General features: G+C 37.1%; 1 protein-coding gene across 3 annotated transcripts in view; it reads right to left on the bottom strand.

The window, feature by feature from the left end:
• The window catches only part of TRAPPC12 (trafficking protein particle complex subunit 12), a 61784-nt gene that overhangs the window by 39217 nt on the left and 3900 nt on the right, over positions 1 to 18667 (bottom strand). For all 3 annotated transcript variants that reach the window (XM_055713863.1, XM_055713864.1, XM_055713865.1), the window contains exons 3-5: positions 15967 to 16083; positions 6608 to 6721; positions 5605 to 5743 (exon numbers count right to left, since the gene is read on the bottom strand). In XM_055713863.1, the coding sequence (XP_055569838.1) occupies positions 5605 to 5743; positions 6608 to 6721; positions 15967 to 16083 (370 nt within the window). The remainder of the gene's footprint in view (positions 1 to 5604; positions 5744 to 6607; positions 6722 to 15966; positions 16084 to 18667) is intronic.

Raw genomic sequence — 18667 nt, 5'->3', positions numbered from 1 at the left:
GGCCTGTTTAAGAGCCTGGTTGACAAAGTCCACTGGGAGACAGTCCTGAAGGGCCAAGGGGTCCAGGAAGGCTGGACATTCTTCAGGAAGGAAATCTTAAAGGTGCAGCAGCAGGCTGTCCACGCATGCCAAAAGACGAGCTGATGGGGAAGCAGACTGGCTTGGCTGAGCAGAGAGCTTTGGCTGGAGCTCAGGGGAAAAAGCAGAGTTTACCAGCTTTGGAAGAAGGGGCAGACAACTCTGTAAGGATGTCACGAGGTTATGCAGGGTGAAGATTAGAGAGGCAAAAGCCCAGCTAGAACTCAGGCCACAAGGGATAAGGAAAAGGCTGAGGTACTCAATGCTTTCTTTGCCTCAGTCTTTAGTAGCCAGACCAGCTTCCCTCTGGGTACTCAGCCCCCTGAGCTGGAAGACGGGGATGAGGAGGAGCAGAACGCAGTCCCCACAGTCCAGGAGGAAACCGTCAGTGACCTGCTGCTCCACTTGTCTATGGGGCCAGATGGGATCCACCCGAGGTTACTGAGGGAGCTGGTGGAGGAGCTCACCAAGACACTCCATCATTTATCAACAGATCTGGTAAACTGGGGAGGTCCCAGAAAACTGGAGGTTAGTCAACATGACACCCATCTACAAGACGGGCAGGAAGGTGGATCTGGGGAACTACAGGCCTGTCAGCCTGATCTCGGTGCCAGGGAAGGCAGATCATCCTGAGCACCATCACATGGCACATGCAGGACAGCAGGGGATCAGGCCCAGCCAGCATGGGTTTATGAAAGGCAGGTCCTGCTTGATGAACCTGATCTCCTTCTACGACAAGATGACCCACCTTGAGGATGAGAGAAAGGCTGTGGATGTTGTCTACCTGGACTCTAGTAAAGCCTTTGGCACCATCTACCCCACCATTCTCCTGGGGAAACTGGCTGCTCATGGCTCAGACAGGTGTGCTCTATGCCAGGTTAAAAGCTGGCTGGATGGCTGAGCCCAAAGAGTGGTGGTGAATGGAGCTGGTCACACGTGGTGTTCCCCAGGGCTCAGTACTGGGGCCAGTGCTCTTTAAAATTCCTATCAACTATCTGGATGAGGGGATTGAGTGCACCCTCAGCAAGTTTGCAGATGACACCGACTGGGGTGGGAGTGTTGATCTGCTTGATGGCAGGAAGGCTCTGCAGAGGGGTCTGGACAGGATGGACCAATGGGCCGAGGCCAGTTGTATGAGGTTCAACAAGGAGAAGTGCTGGGTCCTGCCCCTGGGTCACAACAACCCCAGGCAATGCTACAGGCTTGGGGAAGAGCGGCTGGAAAGCTGCCTAGAAGAAAAGGACCTGGGGGTGCTGGCTGATGGCCGGCTGAACGTGAGCCAGCGGTGTGCCCAGGTGGCCAAGAAGGCCAACAGCATCCTGGCTTGTATGCAAAAGTGTGCATTCAGCAGGACTAAGGAAGAGATCATCCCCCTTACTCAGCATTGGTGAGGCCGCATCTCAAATCATGTGTTCACAGTTTTGGGCCCCTCACTTCAAGAGATGTTGAGGTGCTGGAGTGTGTCCAGAGAAGGGCAACAAAGCTGGTGAAGGGACTAGAGTACATGAAGAGGCTGAGGGAACTGGGGTTTAGGCTGAAGAAAAAGAGCCTCAGGGGGGATCTTATTGCTCTCTACAACTACCTGACAGGAGGCTGTGGGCAGGTGGGGGTCGGTCTCTTCTCCCATGTAACAAGTGACAGGACAAGAGGAAATGGCCTCAAGTTATACCAGGGGAAGTTTAGATTGGATATGAGGAAAACATTTTTCACCAAAAGGGTGGTGAAGCATTCGAACAGGCTGCCCAGGGAGGTGGTGGAATCACCATCCTTGGAGGTATTTAGAAGACATGTAAGTGTGGTGCCTTGGGACATGGTTCAGTGATGGACTTGGCAGTCCTGGGTTAACGGTCAGATCGTATGATTTCAAAGGTCTTTTGCAAGCTAAATTATTCTATGAATACAGATGATGCTGTATCACCACAAGGAGAATGAAAAAGGGAAAGGGATAAAAACCACCCCTATACATATAAATTTCTGGTCAGGGGAATAAAAGTCCTATTTTTACTTGTGTACAGGCTTATTTTTTCCCCCTCTGTAATTCCAAATAAAATTATTTTGAATTATTATAGCTTTAGACCACTGATTTTGGTAGCATGAACTTTTCTGTAATTTACTGGTCTATTAACCAGAAACAAGACAAAATTATCATGATAACAATATCATAATCAAGTATCAGCATTTTAAAGCTCTATTTTAATTGTTGGCCCTCAATCTTTCAGAAACACACAGGCATTATTAATGGAAAGGATATCTCAGGTTAGTCAATCTATCATATGCGAAATTTATGAAGTAGCATGAGGAACATAGAAACAAACACTATGAAGTGGGTCAGTCTGTAAACGTAAAGACAAAACCCTAAAAAAAAAAAAAAAAAAAAAAAAAGGTAAAAGAGGTTCCTGACATCCATTAGTCATGAGAACAATGAGAAAAATTCAGCTTTATATACCCCACACAGTACAATGGAGAGGAAGTAATCTGGAAGAGAGCTCCTGACCCAAGTACCTACCTATTACAAAACAAAAAAAATTTTACATATAATCAGACTGCAGACTTCTTGGCTTCTCTCCACAGATGAATTTAGAAGAAATACATTTATAACAGATTAAGATTTTACTAGAAAATGAGAATGGTTTGCTGTCTGCCCCATATCAAACAGGAATGATCAAAGAGTGACCTAATTTCACTGGCTGATACAAGGATGCCTGCAGATTCCACCTTCCCAGACGGTGCACACCTACAGGCAACAGAGATGACTGAAGAAATAGAGATTGTGGAGATCGGGAAAGGAAGACTTCAGAAAGATTAGACCTTGCAGCCATGATAAAGACAACAGTAATGGGATCCACACACAGCATGGCTGCAAATGCCATACAAAATCTCAGGACAAAACTTATTAGTGGTGCTGCTGAAAAGGAAAGAGCTTTGGAAGAACTCCAGAGGAAAATTAAGAGGATACTGCCTGCCATGTTAAGCTAAACTAATGGAAAAACCATTGTCAAGTCCTCCTACATTTACTTGGAATTTCAATTCTTTGAGGTATATTTCTCAGAGATTAATGGATGAGGGACTATCCTCACTGCTATAAGAAGCTCAGGTATATAAACTTTCCTTACTTCAAGCACAGGAAACACAGAAAACTTTCTAATTTATTACATTTCTTATTATGACTACTTTGACTACAAAGAATTTATGCAAAATATTGTATGTGTTACAATTAATGTATACATTACTTATATTTATACTCTCATTTCTTAAATTGGTTTTTAAGTGCTTACTCCATTTATATACCATGAATCAAAATTAAAATGTTGAAGCAAACCTCTTCCTTTTATGCTTGTTACACCACAAAATGATATGTAAAATTACCAAACAGCAGTGGATTGTGGTTTCATACTAATACATTTCAACCAAAATACATGAATGATTAATATCTATTTTATTATTTAAATTAGATGGTTAATGATGCATGTATACTAAATTGCTTTATCCATAATCCAGCGCTGCGTAGTTTAATGTTAGCCAGAAGAGAACTGCTTGTTCTCTACTACTTCCCTGCAAACAGCATCTCTCTCTCTCTCCTCAAAACTACGTAAGGAAGGTTTGATAGCTGTTCCCACATCTTAATCACATTGTATTTATAAGAGGTATCTACAACCAGCCAGTGTGCTCCATCCAACCTTGATCTTACTTTCCTTACAGATGATCAGAATATGGTACTGGTTGGTAGGTTCAACTGTTAAAAATGAACTGAGGTGTATAATTATGAAATACGAGTATTTTCTTTCCTTATGCTCACCTTTTTACCATAGATACCCTCAATAATGTGTATGAAACAGCTGCAGTCATTCAGTGGTTACTGCAAAGATGGTTTGGATCCAAAGTTCAGTGACAGGATGGATGCCTGCAACAGCTGGCTGGAACTGTTGCTACCTGTATACTCTGGCACAAAGACTGAAATGTCTCAAATATTGACATGACCTGCAAGGATTCTTTTCTTAGGCAAAATAACTTATTTTTAATACCGATAAAGATGGGAAGCATACATACAGACTGGGGAAGACTACTTCTGTGCACCACTGCATCATATGCAAAGCCGCAAAATAAAAAACAGTTCAAAGAGTTGTCCAACCTGATGACCAGAACCTCTCTCACTTACAAATAACAGATCTCCTTCTCAGCAGACTGAATATATTCAAGGCAAACCAGGAAATTTTTACCTGTGATTGCCTGGAAAATGATGAGTAAGGTCAGAGGTACTTGTTCTAGGCAGTCCACACTGGCCTTGCTGGGCTACAAGCATAATTCAAGGACGATCCTTTGCATCACTGAATAAATCAAACAATCTTCTGCAAAAGATCCTGAACTTTCTTGACACCAACTTCCCTTCCTCAGCAACCTCAAAATTTCAGTATCTTTCTAGGCTACCCTACTGAGACTACCAGCATCTTATGTAACATGGACTACATTTTTTTTTCAGAGGGGCGCTGCCTATTACCACTGTTACTTATAACTGTGCCATTATACATTGTGGTTCAAATATGACAGCCAACAAACAGCAAGATCATTTAACAGTGTACTTCCATCAGAGTTATTTATTGTTAAATAACAGATTTAGAAAAAATAAAAATTCAAAATAGCCTGAAGAGGAGTGAAATTGCTCTTAAAAATAGCAATTTTTCAAATCCAGGCTCCTGGAGTACTAGGATACCCTGGGTAGTGGAACTATTTGGTTAATCTATGGGCTACTGGGAGCAGTGGGAATCAGTGCATTTGTAACTTGAGATAAATCTCTTACAAATAATTGAGGCTGGTGGTGTCTTTTTTCCTCTTCAACAATGGGATACATTGTGAATTACTGATTTTTATTTAATTTCAATTACTTAGCAAATAATATTACATTTAACAGTTTTTTTTAATTAAGGAAATTATCAAATTGGCTCTAAATTTGGTTAATTTTTTTTTTAATCCTAGAAGCCAGGAAACCCAAGAAAATAAAACCTGCATTAGCATGTGTGCAAGGAACATGTGAGTGTTAAAAACAGCATAGTGGTTGATGGATAGATTTAAGAGGAAAAGCTTACAGATTTTGTTACCACAAACTCATCACCTTTCAGTCTATTTCTGCATAAAATGAACTATTAAAGTTTGGGGTTTTTTTTTACTTCAATACCCTAGAACTACTTTATTATATTTAATTGTTAAAAACATTCCTCTTTCAAATCAGTGCCATCTTTTCAAATCAGCATCATGAAATACATTGCCTATCTATATCACGATGGAATAGTCTTACCCCCTGTTACTACTTATTGCTACCTCCATAACGCAAATACTTTAACATAGTAGTCAATCATATTCTTCATGGGAAAAAGAAAATAAAAATGCAAAGTTCACCAGTGCTTTAGAATTGAAAAAAATAACCGATTCCATTATTTTGGATAAATTTTTTTGGTTACCTTTTTTTCAATGATGGTTATTTTTTATTATTTTGGTTAAACAGGCAAAAATTTTGTAAATCAAATATCATACCTTTTCGTCCGGGGTATACATGAGGGTAATATTCGTAATAAAGATCAGGCTGGTCTAAATTTCCAAATGGTTCAAATTCCATTTCTGCATTTTGGAATAGATTCAGTTTTACCAGCAGTGCTAGTCTCACAAACCACAGCTAAAAATTAACATATGCAAAAAAAAAGGAAAAGACAAGGAATGTTAGCAGCTTCAGTCACAAGCCACATTCAATTTCAGCTTTCTAAGTTTTTATGATAAAGTTGAGTGAAGAGTTTCTGTGTTACTTACTGATAAGAATCAGGATTTATGTTTACATGCTCTTTCACAAAATACTTTTCATAAGATCATTACAACAAAACACAGAGGACTGATGTTTTAATTGTTTGTAAAGGTACTGAGATTCTGAACATGAAGTTTAAAAACTGGCCTGCTTCAAAATTAGAACATCTCTCTTTAATTGAGTTAGCATGTAAGAATTATCAAACTGATTTTTACTTTTTTCCCCAATTTTATGCAATTCTTAAAATCTGTTACGATTTTGGTGAAATGCCATGAGCTTTATAGTTACTAGGGCCAGAAGCATACACTGTCATCTGGTCACATTTTATTCAGTAGAACACTTGTAATGTTTCATGAAACTTTATTAATTTGGGTTCTTATTTTCTTACCATGAAACATAGTTCTAACATCTGAAATCTTACTATAAAGTTCACCATTTAGATAGTGTCCATGAACTTTAGCACAGTGAGTCTTCCAAGACAGCAAAACATATTCCTTTTCGCTAGTGTGATTGCCTTTAAAAAAATACAATCAAGATAGGTTTTCATTTAAAACAATACTGTTTTCTAAGTAAAATTCTGTTTTATATAAGTAAACAGAAAAAGTGACTTGCTACAATTCTTTAATAAGATCACTTTTTAGGCAACATAGGAAAAGAAGTTTGAGCATGTTAAAAAAACATGCCACTGGGAATATCGTTGGAAAAAATGACAAGGGTGTATGTATCTTTCTTTAAACGTACCTGTAAAGAATCTGTTGTATGGCTAGTAGGTAGTCCACTTTTTTTATAGCCTTGACCATGTGCAGTTAGAAGCCGCCCACACAAGTCAACTGCTGCCCTCCAGTTTTTACTGCTCTGGGAAGAAGAAAAGAGTAAGTAGAAAAATCATAAAGTCTCTAAAATGCACAACTGCTTATTTTGCCTGAAGCAGCTACATATACCCATCAGTAATAATGACAAGGTCAGAGAGCTGGCCGATGAGCAGCAGAATGCCATTTGTCAAAGCTGCACGTTTAATTAGGCAAAAACTGAAATCAAGCATTACTATTACAAGATCACTAAAACAGATGAATATACAACACGATACAGTATTCTAAACTTCTAGCTATACTGGGTTTGCTAATATATTTGATCATACTAGAATATTCACAATTTTTTTTTCTCCTCAAAAGGGGAAAAACATTGCCAACCATATTTCAATAATCACATCCAAGTTACTCTACTGATACAAGTTACTCTACTGAAACAAGTATTTGCTTGCTCCTACCCCCCTGACTTCAGTCTTTCAGATTATAACCCCTAGTGCAGTTCATTTAATAAAAACAGACTGCCCTAACAATGCCCAAAGCAGAGAATTCTTATCAATTAAGAAAAAAGGACAAGAAAAAATGCAATGCATAAAATGATAAATTCAGAATAATTGTTTCACCTATAAAAAGTAAACATCCGAATTTTCATCTCACAGCTAACTTCAAAATATTCTTAAATTTATTTTTTAGTCACAAAAGAAACTAATTCCTAGTTAGACAAGTCAAACTGTCTTGTCACACTGTCATCCCATTAGTGTTTCTGCCTTGTATGTGCTAATGGAACCATTTAAACAGGTAACACTACCAAAAATTTAAAACACAGACTAATGCTTCACAGGTTTTAAGCCATCATACCTTTCTATCATACAGAAAGGTTTTTCAAGAAACATATATTCAGCAGGTTGGTATAAAACAAATACATCTTGTTCCTGAAAGTAATGTTTTTTCAATTGTTTCTTAAAACCATAAAAAAATAATGATAAATGTAACACAAAACTGTCATGCTGTCTGATGAAATGTAAAGGAATACAACATATTTACATTGGTGCTTGCCAGTGAAAAGGTACTGACCTTGAACTGGGATTTTATTAAATTCTCGCCAATGTTTAGAGTTTAGAAAACATGTCAATACAGGCAAACAGTTATACAGAACAACTACTAGGAACAGCTGAAAGGTTTTCATACTCTTTAGCACCCATTTTGCAGCCATATAGTTCAAAGGGTCACTATAGAGATCATCATGCACTAATCACCTCATCTCTCTCCACTGCACTGTCAAATCCCAGACAAAAAATTGAGTTCCACTGGAAATGCAGAAGTTGGCTGACAGCAAGACCACGAAGCAGCATAGCACCTTCTGAGACATCTACACTCTTATGGAAGTGCAGGTATCGATAATGCATTTGTGTATCAACTTAGAAAAGCAGAAAGACACGGACGTGAGTTACCTAAAATTTATTGCTCTTCTGCAGGGACAAATTAATTTCTTATTATCCTTAGAAAAGAAATGGACACAGACTCTAAAACCACTCAACTTTTCTTTTCAAATGAGAGTTAGGATCCAAAAGTAATAATGGAACATTTATGACAAACTTAGGTGCTACAATTCTTGAAATTCTATTTCAGGCATAGAAAAAAAATACTTCTTTACAGAACAAGATAGCCAGGAGAAGCAAATCTGACAATCATTGTGAAAGCAGTCTTTGCCGGAAAATGAAACAATATTCATCATGACTTCAAAATCAGAGCTGCCTGCTGGTCATGGAGCGTAATTCTCTGTGGAAGCTTACTAGAAGGCTGCTAGCAGTATAACTTAATTTGAAATTAGCAGGACACATTGATGTCTCTGGCAAATTGTACTAGACTTACAGTTGCCTGAGTTGCCAGTCCACCAGAAATCTTTGTCCTGTTATTTCAAAAACCCCTCAAAACCTCGGAAGTCAGTCACTTTCACATTTCCTGTAGTCTACAGCCACACAGTTCTAACAACCTGGGTCCATTGTTCCTAAAAGCAATAGGGATAAATTCCGTTTGTAAGTCATATGTAGAGGCTCAAAGCAAATATGGATACTACTGCTTCAGATACAGCATCAAAAAAACGGAACAATATTCTCAAAGAATAAAATTATTATTCTATGATGATCAGGGCATGGTCATCCAGCAACAGTTGTGTGAAAAAACTATTTTCTCCTACAGAAAATACTATCAACCAAATATTATTACCAAATTGTTCGCTAACACAGTATCAGCCTAGCAGAAGAGAACTTCCCTCCACACATGACATTAGCAAATCTTTTTTTCACAGAAAGTATGGAACTATTCTTCCTTAAATGAAAGCCACCAGCTGGTATGGCTTCTGTGAATCCTACACACTACTGGTACAGATGTTTACCATGTGAAGGGATTTTTCTGGTCTCTAACAACATGAACAAAAAAACCCCAAAACTAAAAAAAAAAAAGAAAACATCCCAAAACATTTCAGTACTGACTGCTGTACACACCCCAAAGCTAGGATAAGCAGACTAGACACCCTATAGACAATCCAACTGCATTATTCCTTGCAGAACTTCTCTGTTACCCACAAAATCAAAAGAGGTCCTCAGTGAGGTTTATATACAGATGGCGAAACTGGTAAAACAGGTTTCAAATAAAAAAAAAATATATATTTTTCTTTAAGACAGACAGAACCAGTCCAGTTATTTTTTATCTTTTCATTGAAGTTCTTAAACTGCCGGAGATTTTAATACAAGGACTTTAGGTTTAAATCAAAAAAAGCAGATGGTAGTGCCTGGATTTTGTCAGACTATTACCCTATAGAGGTAGGCACTAAAGGCTTTATGTAGCTTGAGGTGGTAAAACTTGCATGTTATAGAGCCCCACTGCCTTCCCCCTCCTCTTCCATGACAGCTTATCTTGCACACAAACCCAATGTGACTTTTTTGGAACAAAAATAACAGTACATTTATTAACTTACTGCTTCTTTTGATTGCAGCTTTAAGAAATAAAAGATTACGGTGTAAGGTGATGCCCTTGTTTTAGCTAGGATAGAATTAATTTTCTTAGAACCTGGAGGAGTGCTGTGTTTTGGATTTGGTGCCAGAATAATGTTGATAGCCACAACTGAAAACATCACTGTGTTAAGTAACATTTACGTTAAGTCAAGGACTTTTCAGTTTCTTGGGTCCTGTCAGTGAGAAGGTCCAGAGGAGAGGGACACAAAAAGCTGGGAGGGAGCATAGCCAGGGCAGCTGACCCAAACTAGCCACAGAGACACTCCCTAACACAGAAAATCATGCCGAGTATATAAACTGGGGGGAGTTGGCCAGGGCCTGCCAATCGCTGCTCAGGGACTGGCTGGGCATTGGTCAGTGGGTGACAAGCAACTGTATTATGCATCACTTGGTTATTTTCCCTCCTTCCCTCTGGATATTATTCTTCTTCCCTTCTTTCTCCTTTTCGTTATAATTGTTGTGCCTATTAGTATTTTTATTTTATTTCAATTATTGAATTGTTCTTATCTCAAACCTCAAGTTTTACCTTTTCCCCTGATTTTCCCCATCCTGCTGCAGGGGGTAGTGGTATATGAGCGAGCAGCTGCTTGGTACTTAGTTGCCATCTGGGGTTAAACCACAACATGCAATCAACTCTCACCTCCTTATTTTACTGACTTACGCTCCACTATTTTCAAAATAAGAACCTGACTAAGGCTATCATGATCCCCTTTTAATAAAAGCAATAAAAGGAAACAGCCTAAAAACCACCTGAAATGGAGTCAGCAATATGAGTTCTAAATTCTGATAAATTAAAATCTAAAGGTCTAGTAATGCTTCTGGTCCACTTGGTCAAAGTTAAAAGTAACTGTGATATTCTGTACATCCCAGTGCCTTCGATATGCCAGTCTTCTACAAAGAGGGATGAAGAAATGGGATGTAGGAATACTAGGGTAGAAGAGAATTCCAGTTACTAAAACTAGAATGTTTCTAGTTCAAATACGAGAATAGCACTGAAGATGTTATATTTTTTAGATTCAGAAATGAAGAAAACTTCTAATGAAGTAAAATGACCCAATACAAGACAAAGTTGTAGTCTGTCTGGAAAACCATTTTTTACATTTCTTCCTTTTCTAATAAAATGTCATAAGAACTTCAGTTATCAGAGTTTTCACTATATCTGAAACACTCTGGTTTTATTCTATTATGAAGATATTCACTGATTTGGACTGAAAAAAATTACTACTGAATAGCTGAATACACTTTTTCACATACATAACAGTTCCTTGGAAGTCTTATGCAGGCCAGTTTTGCTTTATTTTTTTAATTACTGTTGAACAAAGATCTCAGACATATGATTGCATAAGTGTTCATGTTTCTTCTTTGTATACAATGCTGTACATTGTCTTCTTGAATGAAAGCAGTGAAGCTCAGAATATGCAACAAATATGCCTAATACCCAGGTGGAATTCTTCTGTCAAGCAAAAAGAATCACACAGACTGGACATCTACAGAAAAATGTGTTCAATGCAAAGGAAACTCACCTGATACATGAAGACAATTTATAACAGTATTAAGGTATTAAGTCTCTCAGGAAAACAATTTTCACTTGAAGGTAAGTCACTCATATTTTATCCAATAAATTGACGCTTCTTAGTGGAAAAATGCAACCTCTCCCACAAGACCCCAGTTACTGCTTGTGCTACTTGCATCTCTCAGCTCAAATCAGCTACAAAAATGTTAGAAATTGCTTACTGATTTCGAAATAAAGGAATGTCCACCTATATCTTTAAGGATCATTTCTAACTTAAAGTGAATATGTATGCCATACCACTATATCCAAATTTGTTACACTTGAAAATATATGTAAGATCAAGCATTAATCACGTGCAAAAGTAACTGTATATGATTTTTTTTTAAATAGACTCAAAGGGAGCCATTAACTCTACATGTAACACCATTAAAGTGATTAAAATGTCCTCCTCCACTAGCTATGACATTCTTCTCCCCTGTAAATTACATTGGTAGAGCACTTCCACGTCAGTTAAGAAAATGTAGTTAGTAACCCTTTCCTAGTCTAGTAGCTTGAAGAAATGATTGCATACTTAAAAGCAAAACTTGCATATTTATAGTGGCAAGATACGGTAGGGTTTTTTTTTTTGGTTTTTTTTTTTTTTTTTTTTTTTTAATTAGGTATGATAACTATCAAAGACTATCTCCCTATGGCTGCAAACACCTCAACTCAAAACACCACAAAGGTCTCTAGGAAGAAATATTATGCTGTTTGTTCAAATGAGGGTAAACAATCTAAAATATGGAATAACAGGAACTAACATAATTGCAGCTTGCACCTTGTATGTATAATGTTTTTGCTGCTATAAAATGAAGTACCGCTGTGAAGACAAGCTTTAGCTTACATTTATTTGCTCTAGAGGTAAATGCATGTTCCTACACCAGATTAATGAAACTTCTCAAACTGAAAACTCATATTTTATTTTCTATTGAAATACATAAACACTTAAGAGTTACACATCTGTAGAGGTTATTTACAAGTTATCACCTCAACGATAAGCACCTAGGTTTACAGAGTTACTTTGCTGAACCACTCCAGCACTCCTACAGCTCTTAAAAGCCTCAAAGTTGTAAACTACTTCCAGTGCACCACCTCTGTAGCATTACCCTACCAGTAAAGCATTTCCAACACACTGTTATCCATAGCAGAAATTTAAAATGTGAAAATACAGTTGTTCAATAAACCAACTATGCATCTTTGGGTTACTGGTATAAATCTCACGCAAAACTGAGACCAAATTCATGCTGAACAAACAATTTTGTTAGCTGAGTTCAGTTCCTAGTGAGCAACTATTTGTCTTAAGAATGATATTGCTGCCAGCAGACTCATCAGAAAAGGCGCTCCTTTGCAAGTTCAGCTTACTACCTTCTTGATAACCCTTTTTCTTCCCTGACAACTAATTGTACTTGAGAAAACTTCTGCAGACTGTTTGCACTATGATCCCCCCAAAAGGACTTCAGTCTCCAACACTCTTTGCTACAAGCACTAACTTAACCTTACCAACAGAATTGGGTTTTAACTTGTGTAAGTAAATATTTATTACTGGAACTTTTAGAAGGAAGGTGACAAGTTACTGATGCAAGGATGTACACTGGAATCAACCCAATTTAACATATTATTTTGTGACCCTGCTGAATGGAGCTAGAATATGCATTTGAAGATGTAATCTAGGAATTACTGTCAAAATACGAGGACCATACCACTAAACAAGAATCAGATGATTTACAGTATCAGAATAACAGAAAAGGTAAAACACAATCATTAACATGCAAAGTCATGTAACTTACAATATAATGTGCTGAGTTCTGGACAGTGATAATAAAAAGATGTTAGCTTGAATTGCAGGAGATTCTAAGAGCTCCTAGGATGATTATGAAGATGACTAGAGAAGTTATTTTCGCCTTAAAAAAAAAAAAAAAAAAAAAAAGGAAGTGGAAGTGGAAGTGTCACTGCTGTCTACCCATACAAAGTAGCAGAGGAGAGGAAGCAAATCCTAAGAAGAAAAAATGACTTAATCTTTTTTCTAATCAAAGATAAAGTTGTTTACAACAATTTAAGTGTTTTGATCTCATGTTGCGTTTTGAGAGAGGGCTGATTAGAATTCCTTTGATTTTCAACCAAAGGAATGAAGTTCTGGAATAGCTTTTGAAAGTAGCAGCAATGTATCTGTATTTGTTAACACAGTCAAATAAGCTAACAGAAGCAACTGTATGATGGAAGAGAGGAGCTCCAGAGTTGCAGATGAAGACATGTGTTATGAAGATTTGGGATACCGATGAGCTATTTAGCATGCTTTCCCCATCCACACAGAATTAAAACAGCAACGAGAGACAAATGAAGCGTTTTCCTCTGGAGCAGACAGGCTTTGCATTTTATTTTTTTCCTTTCCTTCCCATAGTAAGATCAGGTTCACCCAAGACTATCTGAGAATTTTAACCTAACAAATTTCTTCATAACAGGACTTCACATTCACTTGTGGTTTCACCTGCCACCAGTGCCTTCCTACAGCACGTGACAGTTTGAGATTTTTAGATGGGATCCCAGTTTTACACATCTAAATTCAGATGCGATCAGCAACTGTGCTGATTAGATAGATCTCTTTTGACTAAAGAGTTCAGGTATGAGCTCATATGCAAACACCTAAATAACAGCTATCAGTTTGAAGCTGAAGTCTATCCTAATTCTATGCTTGTCTCTTCTGTACTACAGACCCCTTTGAAGTAGACTGTTTTGTTGCTGTCCATTACTGCAAGGGATTGAACTGGATGACTGAAACAATCTCATTAATTCTCATATGTCATGTGTAGTTTACATGGATATCAAACAAACAACTCATGAAAAAAACACCTTACCCTTATGGAAACTGCATAGCCATATTCCCAACTTTCACCAGTTTTTATCCAGATGTTAATGAAAATATTCCCTGCAAGTGGTCCTTTGCATGAAAAGATATATTCACTGAATATATTTTGTCAGGAGTTCATTTACAAAAAAAGTAAATTTGGTGGTTGCCAACAGAGCACATTACGTGTCATCTTGGCCTACTGTGTATGTAAAAAGCATACATCATTACTAATTAATATTATATAGCATGGGATTTTAACATTTCCAAGTCTGAAATACATTTTACCTTTAAGACTGTTGCTAATCAGAAACAAATTTTCTACATTAAGAATTGCAGAAAAACCAGCAATGGCTGCAAGAAAAAAAAAAATCACCCCAAAACCCCAAACCAAAACTAATTATCACAAAAAGAAAGAGTTCTGCAAAAAACCTGAGGAATAGTGATATTGCTCAAGAGCAACCCATAGCTAATGACTAGAAACCTTGAAAACCAAAAAACATCCTGACTTCTAGCTGAATGACTGCATTTTTACCTAAACCTCCCCTCTATTAAGACAAGTTGTAAAAAAAAAAAAAAAAAAAAAAAAAAAAAATCAAATCTGCTACAGGTAGCAAAAAATCTGACAGCTGCAGATTGCCTCCTATCTTCTCTGCTTTGATCGTAAAAGCCTTAACACTGATCTGGAGCTTAAAGACCATACCCAAAGCCAAAACAGTATCAGTGGCAGCACTATATTTAAAGTACAAGGGTCTGTATCATAGAAGAACATTTTGCATGGACACAGCCACCAGGCCAAATAGAAAAACATTTTCCATAGGTCAAAATTCCTCTTCTGGAAGAGGGAAAGGAAGTGCAGAAAAAGGCTTTTCCCACTTAGACACCGCTGGAGACAAGATTTCTTATTAAGATATCTTTTCCCCTCTAAACTCTCAAGTTAATCAAAACATTGAGACTAAGAAAAACATCTATCTCCAGGATGGAGATCACAATCTTTTTTTTCAGGTCTCGTTTCAAAAATTACCTCTCAATTCCTTAACAGTGCTTGCAGAGACCACATAGAGCTTTCCTAACGCAACAAGAAAGTCTCTTCTGGAGCTTTACATGTAATGCAACACAAACAAATGAAAAGATGTTAAGTACTAAACGCAGACTGTCCTAACGCTTATAATTCTTCACTGCCTCTCCTCGGTAATTTTTCACCCATTTTTCAAAAAATAAAATAAGCTTAATATATTTTGACATTTCAACTGATTAAGTAAGGCTCAGTCATATAATAGCAATGAACTTCATACAGGAATACAATGTTTGAAAGAACAAGGCAAGATTGAGAAGGCTGCTAGATGCAACTATGTCCATGTCCAAAATATTTACACTAAGGAAGGGATTTTAACTCGGAGAAAATTAAGCTTTCATTTGGAAGTAATTTAGTTTAATTATCCTGTACTGAAATAAAAAAGCAGTTGATATGACATCATCAGCTTTGCTTACCATTTACAAATGGTATGTCTTAACTTTTGTAAAATACCGAGGTGAAAACATGAGACATATACATGCAGATAAAAAAAAAGCAATTAAAATGTTTTGCCACCATTTACATTACCTAAAGCTTATCAGCTGATAAAATTCACAGTAAAATTACCTTTTTTCTAAGTTTTGCACATTAAAAAAAGTATGTTTACTACATCATCTAAAACAGAATAGCTAAATCCCAGTGTCATTCCCACTAAAAACTACATTTTGGCTAGTACTTTCACAGTATCATGAATAGACTGATACGTAGATTTTATTTTACTTTGAGTTTCTCCTCACAGTCAATAGCTCCCAATTATCTTGAGGGAAGCATGGTACTTAATATATATTCAATTATGAAGATTGTTACTTACAATTAGCTGTTTCAAGCCTACAAATGACTGTTCTACAGAGTTGGCATTTAAAACTTGTCTCTTCACTGCAGCTTGCTCCCCCAAGAAACGAAGCATTAAGTCTTTCACTGCATCTCCCTTGGTGTTCATGGAACAAAAAAAAAGAAACATAACAAGACACTTTTAAACATTACTTTAGCAAAATAAATGTTGAATTAAAGCTGAGCAACACAGTTGTTTTCCCTTGAGAAATGTTTATTTTCCAGTACTTTTTGAGTGAAATGAATATAAATGCATATATATTCACAGCATTTTAATGAAAACTTCTAGATTTACTCTACGTTATTTGCTATATTCTTTTTTTCCCCAATATTTAGGTTTCAGTTACCATAGAAACATTCAGGCTTATTTGCTTCTCATTTTATTATTCTTCAAAGATCTTACAAAATACTTTTCAGAAGATCTTACAAAACATAGTAAGTTTTACAGGTTTTCATAATGGATATTCATGTTGAAAGGATATATTATCCAAATATATGGATAATAATACTGAAACTAATCAAACATAAACATGCACATGATCAGACAGCCTTAAGTATCCACAGAAAATGAACTTGGAAGTATTCTTAATTTCAAAATAATTAACTGCAGGAATCAGTTAGGGAAAGCAAGTTACCTGAGCTCAGTAATTTGAAAACTTGAGACTAGTGGAGACATACAGATTTCTGAAGTTAAGACAGCATTAATTCTATATTTTACAACGTGGAGCAGCTAAAAGGAAGTGTGTCCAAATTAGGTTCTATTTCCAGCTCTGCTGTCAATAAACTGAATAATTCTGTATATTGCACTCTCTGTGCCTCTTATCTTTGTTCAACTACCAGTTTCTGTGCCTTCCTGTCTGGCGGCCGACATGCTTGTGGTTCTGTGTACTGGAGATTTTCAACAGGTAGTAAGAAATTCAACCTTAACATCAAGCAGCCACTGAAAAACTGTGGACCACACACCGACAGATATTGAAAATGGTGTTAACTACTGTTTACACGCTCTTCAAGTACCAAGTCTGCCAAAGAGTGTAGGACAGGGTGCAGGGGAGCAGGGCCTAGTCTTGCTGGGACTGTGCAAATTGCTATACACAAGAGAATTCCCTATGGTGTCACAAGTCACCACATGCCAGGAGCAAGTAACAAATTACTTCTGTAAGATTTTTGCCAATCTTACATTTTTATGCATTTTTAAAACAATATACTTATATTTTTGTTTTTAAACAGAAAACAATTTATAGCCCACATTTAGCCAGAGTAAAGATCTATCTGTTTCACCATCCTTTTGGGGAATAGCAAATGTCTATGGAAACAGTGTAAGAAAGAGCATAAGCTCATACTGGTCTTTGCCAGCTTAAAACAGCCAGAACTTCATGGTGCACTTGTGCCAGGGGACATACTTGCCTACAGTTTTTAAACACCCACCAATAGACACACCTCCCATGACATTTGTCTTGCTCGATTTTCAGTCTGTTTTCCTAAACAAAAGTACATCTGAGGGCAATGAATTATACAATTTAAAAACAGTTACATGGGCTGCAGAACAGTAACTCATTTTATGCTTATTACTCAACAGTTCTTTTGTCTTAAAAAACAGCAAGTCATAATCCTCTATTTAATTCTTAGATGAATTTTAGATCATTATTGCTCTTATAAGCCAAAGGGTCTGCTTCCTTTTAGCTACCACTCACAACAGAGAACCTGTTCACTCCTCACATCCCTCCTCTGCAACTCGCTTTAATTCCATTTTATTGTTTCAGATCTGTAGTAACTAGAACAGCATGCAATATTTAAGATGCTAAAGCAGAAAGTGACTATGCAAAAATATAAGCATACAAAGGAATACTTGCAAAAATCCCTTTAAAGGAAAACACCCACTTAAAGAACTGTGTTAGGAACCTGTTAGCACAGAGAGCAAGAAGCAAGCCACAAAGCCTTTTGCCTAAAAAAAAGGTGAACTGCATAAAATACAATAAAGCTTAGCTATGATAAAGATAATTGCCATTAATGTTTGCACTTTCCCCATGGACAGTGATGGGAAACAGGTCTGTGTTTTCTGTCTAGTTTCTTGAGGAATGAGACTGCAACTACTGTTTCACTACATGGAATGTTTTTACCTCTAATGTGTCACTAATCCTATAAATAAAAAAGATTTCCATCTTTTGGACAGAAGTTTGAAGGATTAAGAAAAGACAGTATATGCAAAAGACGTAAATACAAAATAATTTTTAATCCCTCCCTACAGTACTCTGGAGGAAGAAAACTGGAAATTAATGTAATGAAACAAAGGACATAATGACAGCAGATAATGGAAGGAGCACAAAAAGTAGTACTCCAACCTGTTCCCACACTCAGAGCACAGGTACAGGCAATCAATACCACACACAATCAAGGTAAGTTTAAAAAAATGTTTCTTGAATGATCAGCAAAAAGTAGCACACACCTGAAATTGAGAACATTTAGTAATTTTCTTGGTATGATTTATCCACTTAACTTTTAAGACAATGCACCTGCAGTAAGAAACACTTCCCAAGTGAGGAGGGGAAAAAAAATAGAGTACCAGCTCTTCAGTATATGTCATACAAAATTTCAGTCGTTCCTGAAGCACACTCACAGCTCATTGTAAATGCTATTTTCAACTAACAACTTTGTCAACTGCATGCAGCCTGGTTTAACATCCT

The sequence above is a fragment of the Falco cherrug genome, chromosome 6 (assembly GCF_023634085.1).
Source record: "Falco cherrug isolate bFalChe1 chromosome 6, bFalChe1.pri, whole genome shotgun sequence".
Taxonomy (NCBI): domain Eukaryota; kingdom Metazoa; phylum Chordata; class Aves; order Falconiformes; family Falconidae; genus Falco; species Falco cherrug.
Note: the sequence above shows the minus strand (reverse complement) of the source record. Positions and strands in the feature narration are given on the sequence as shown.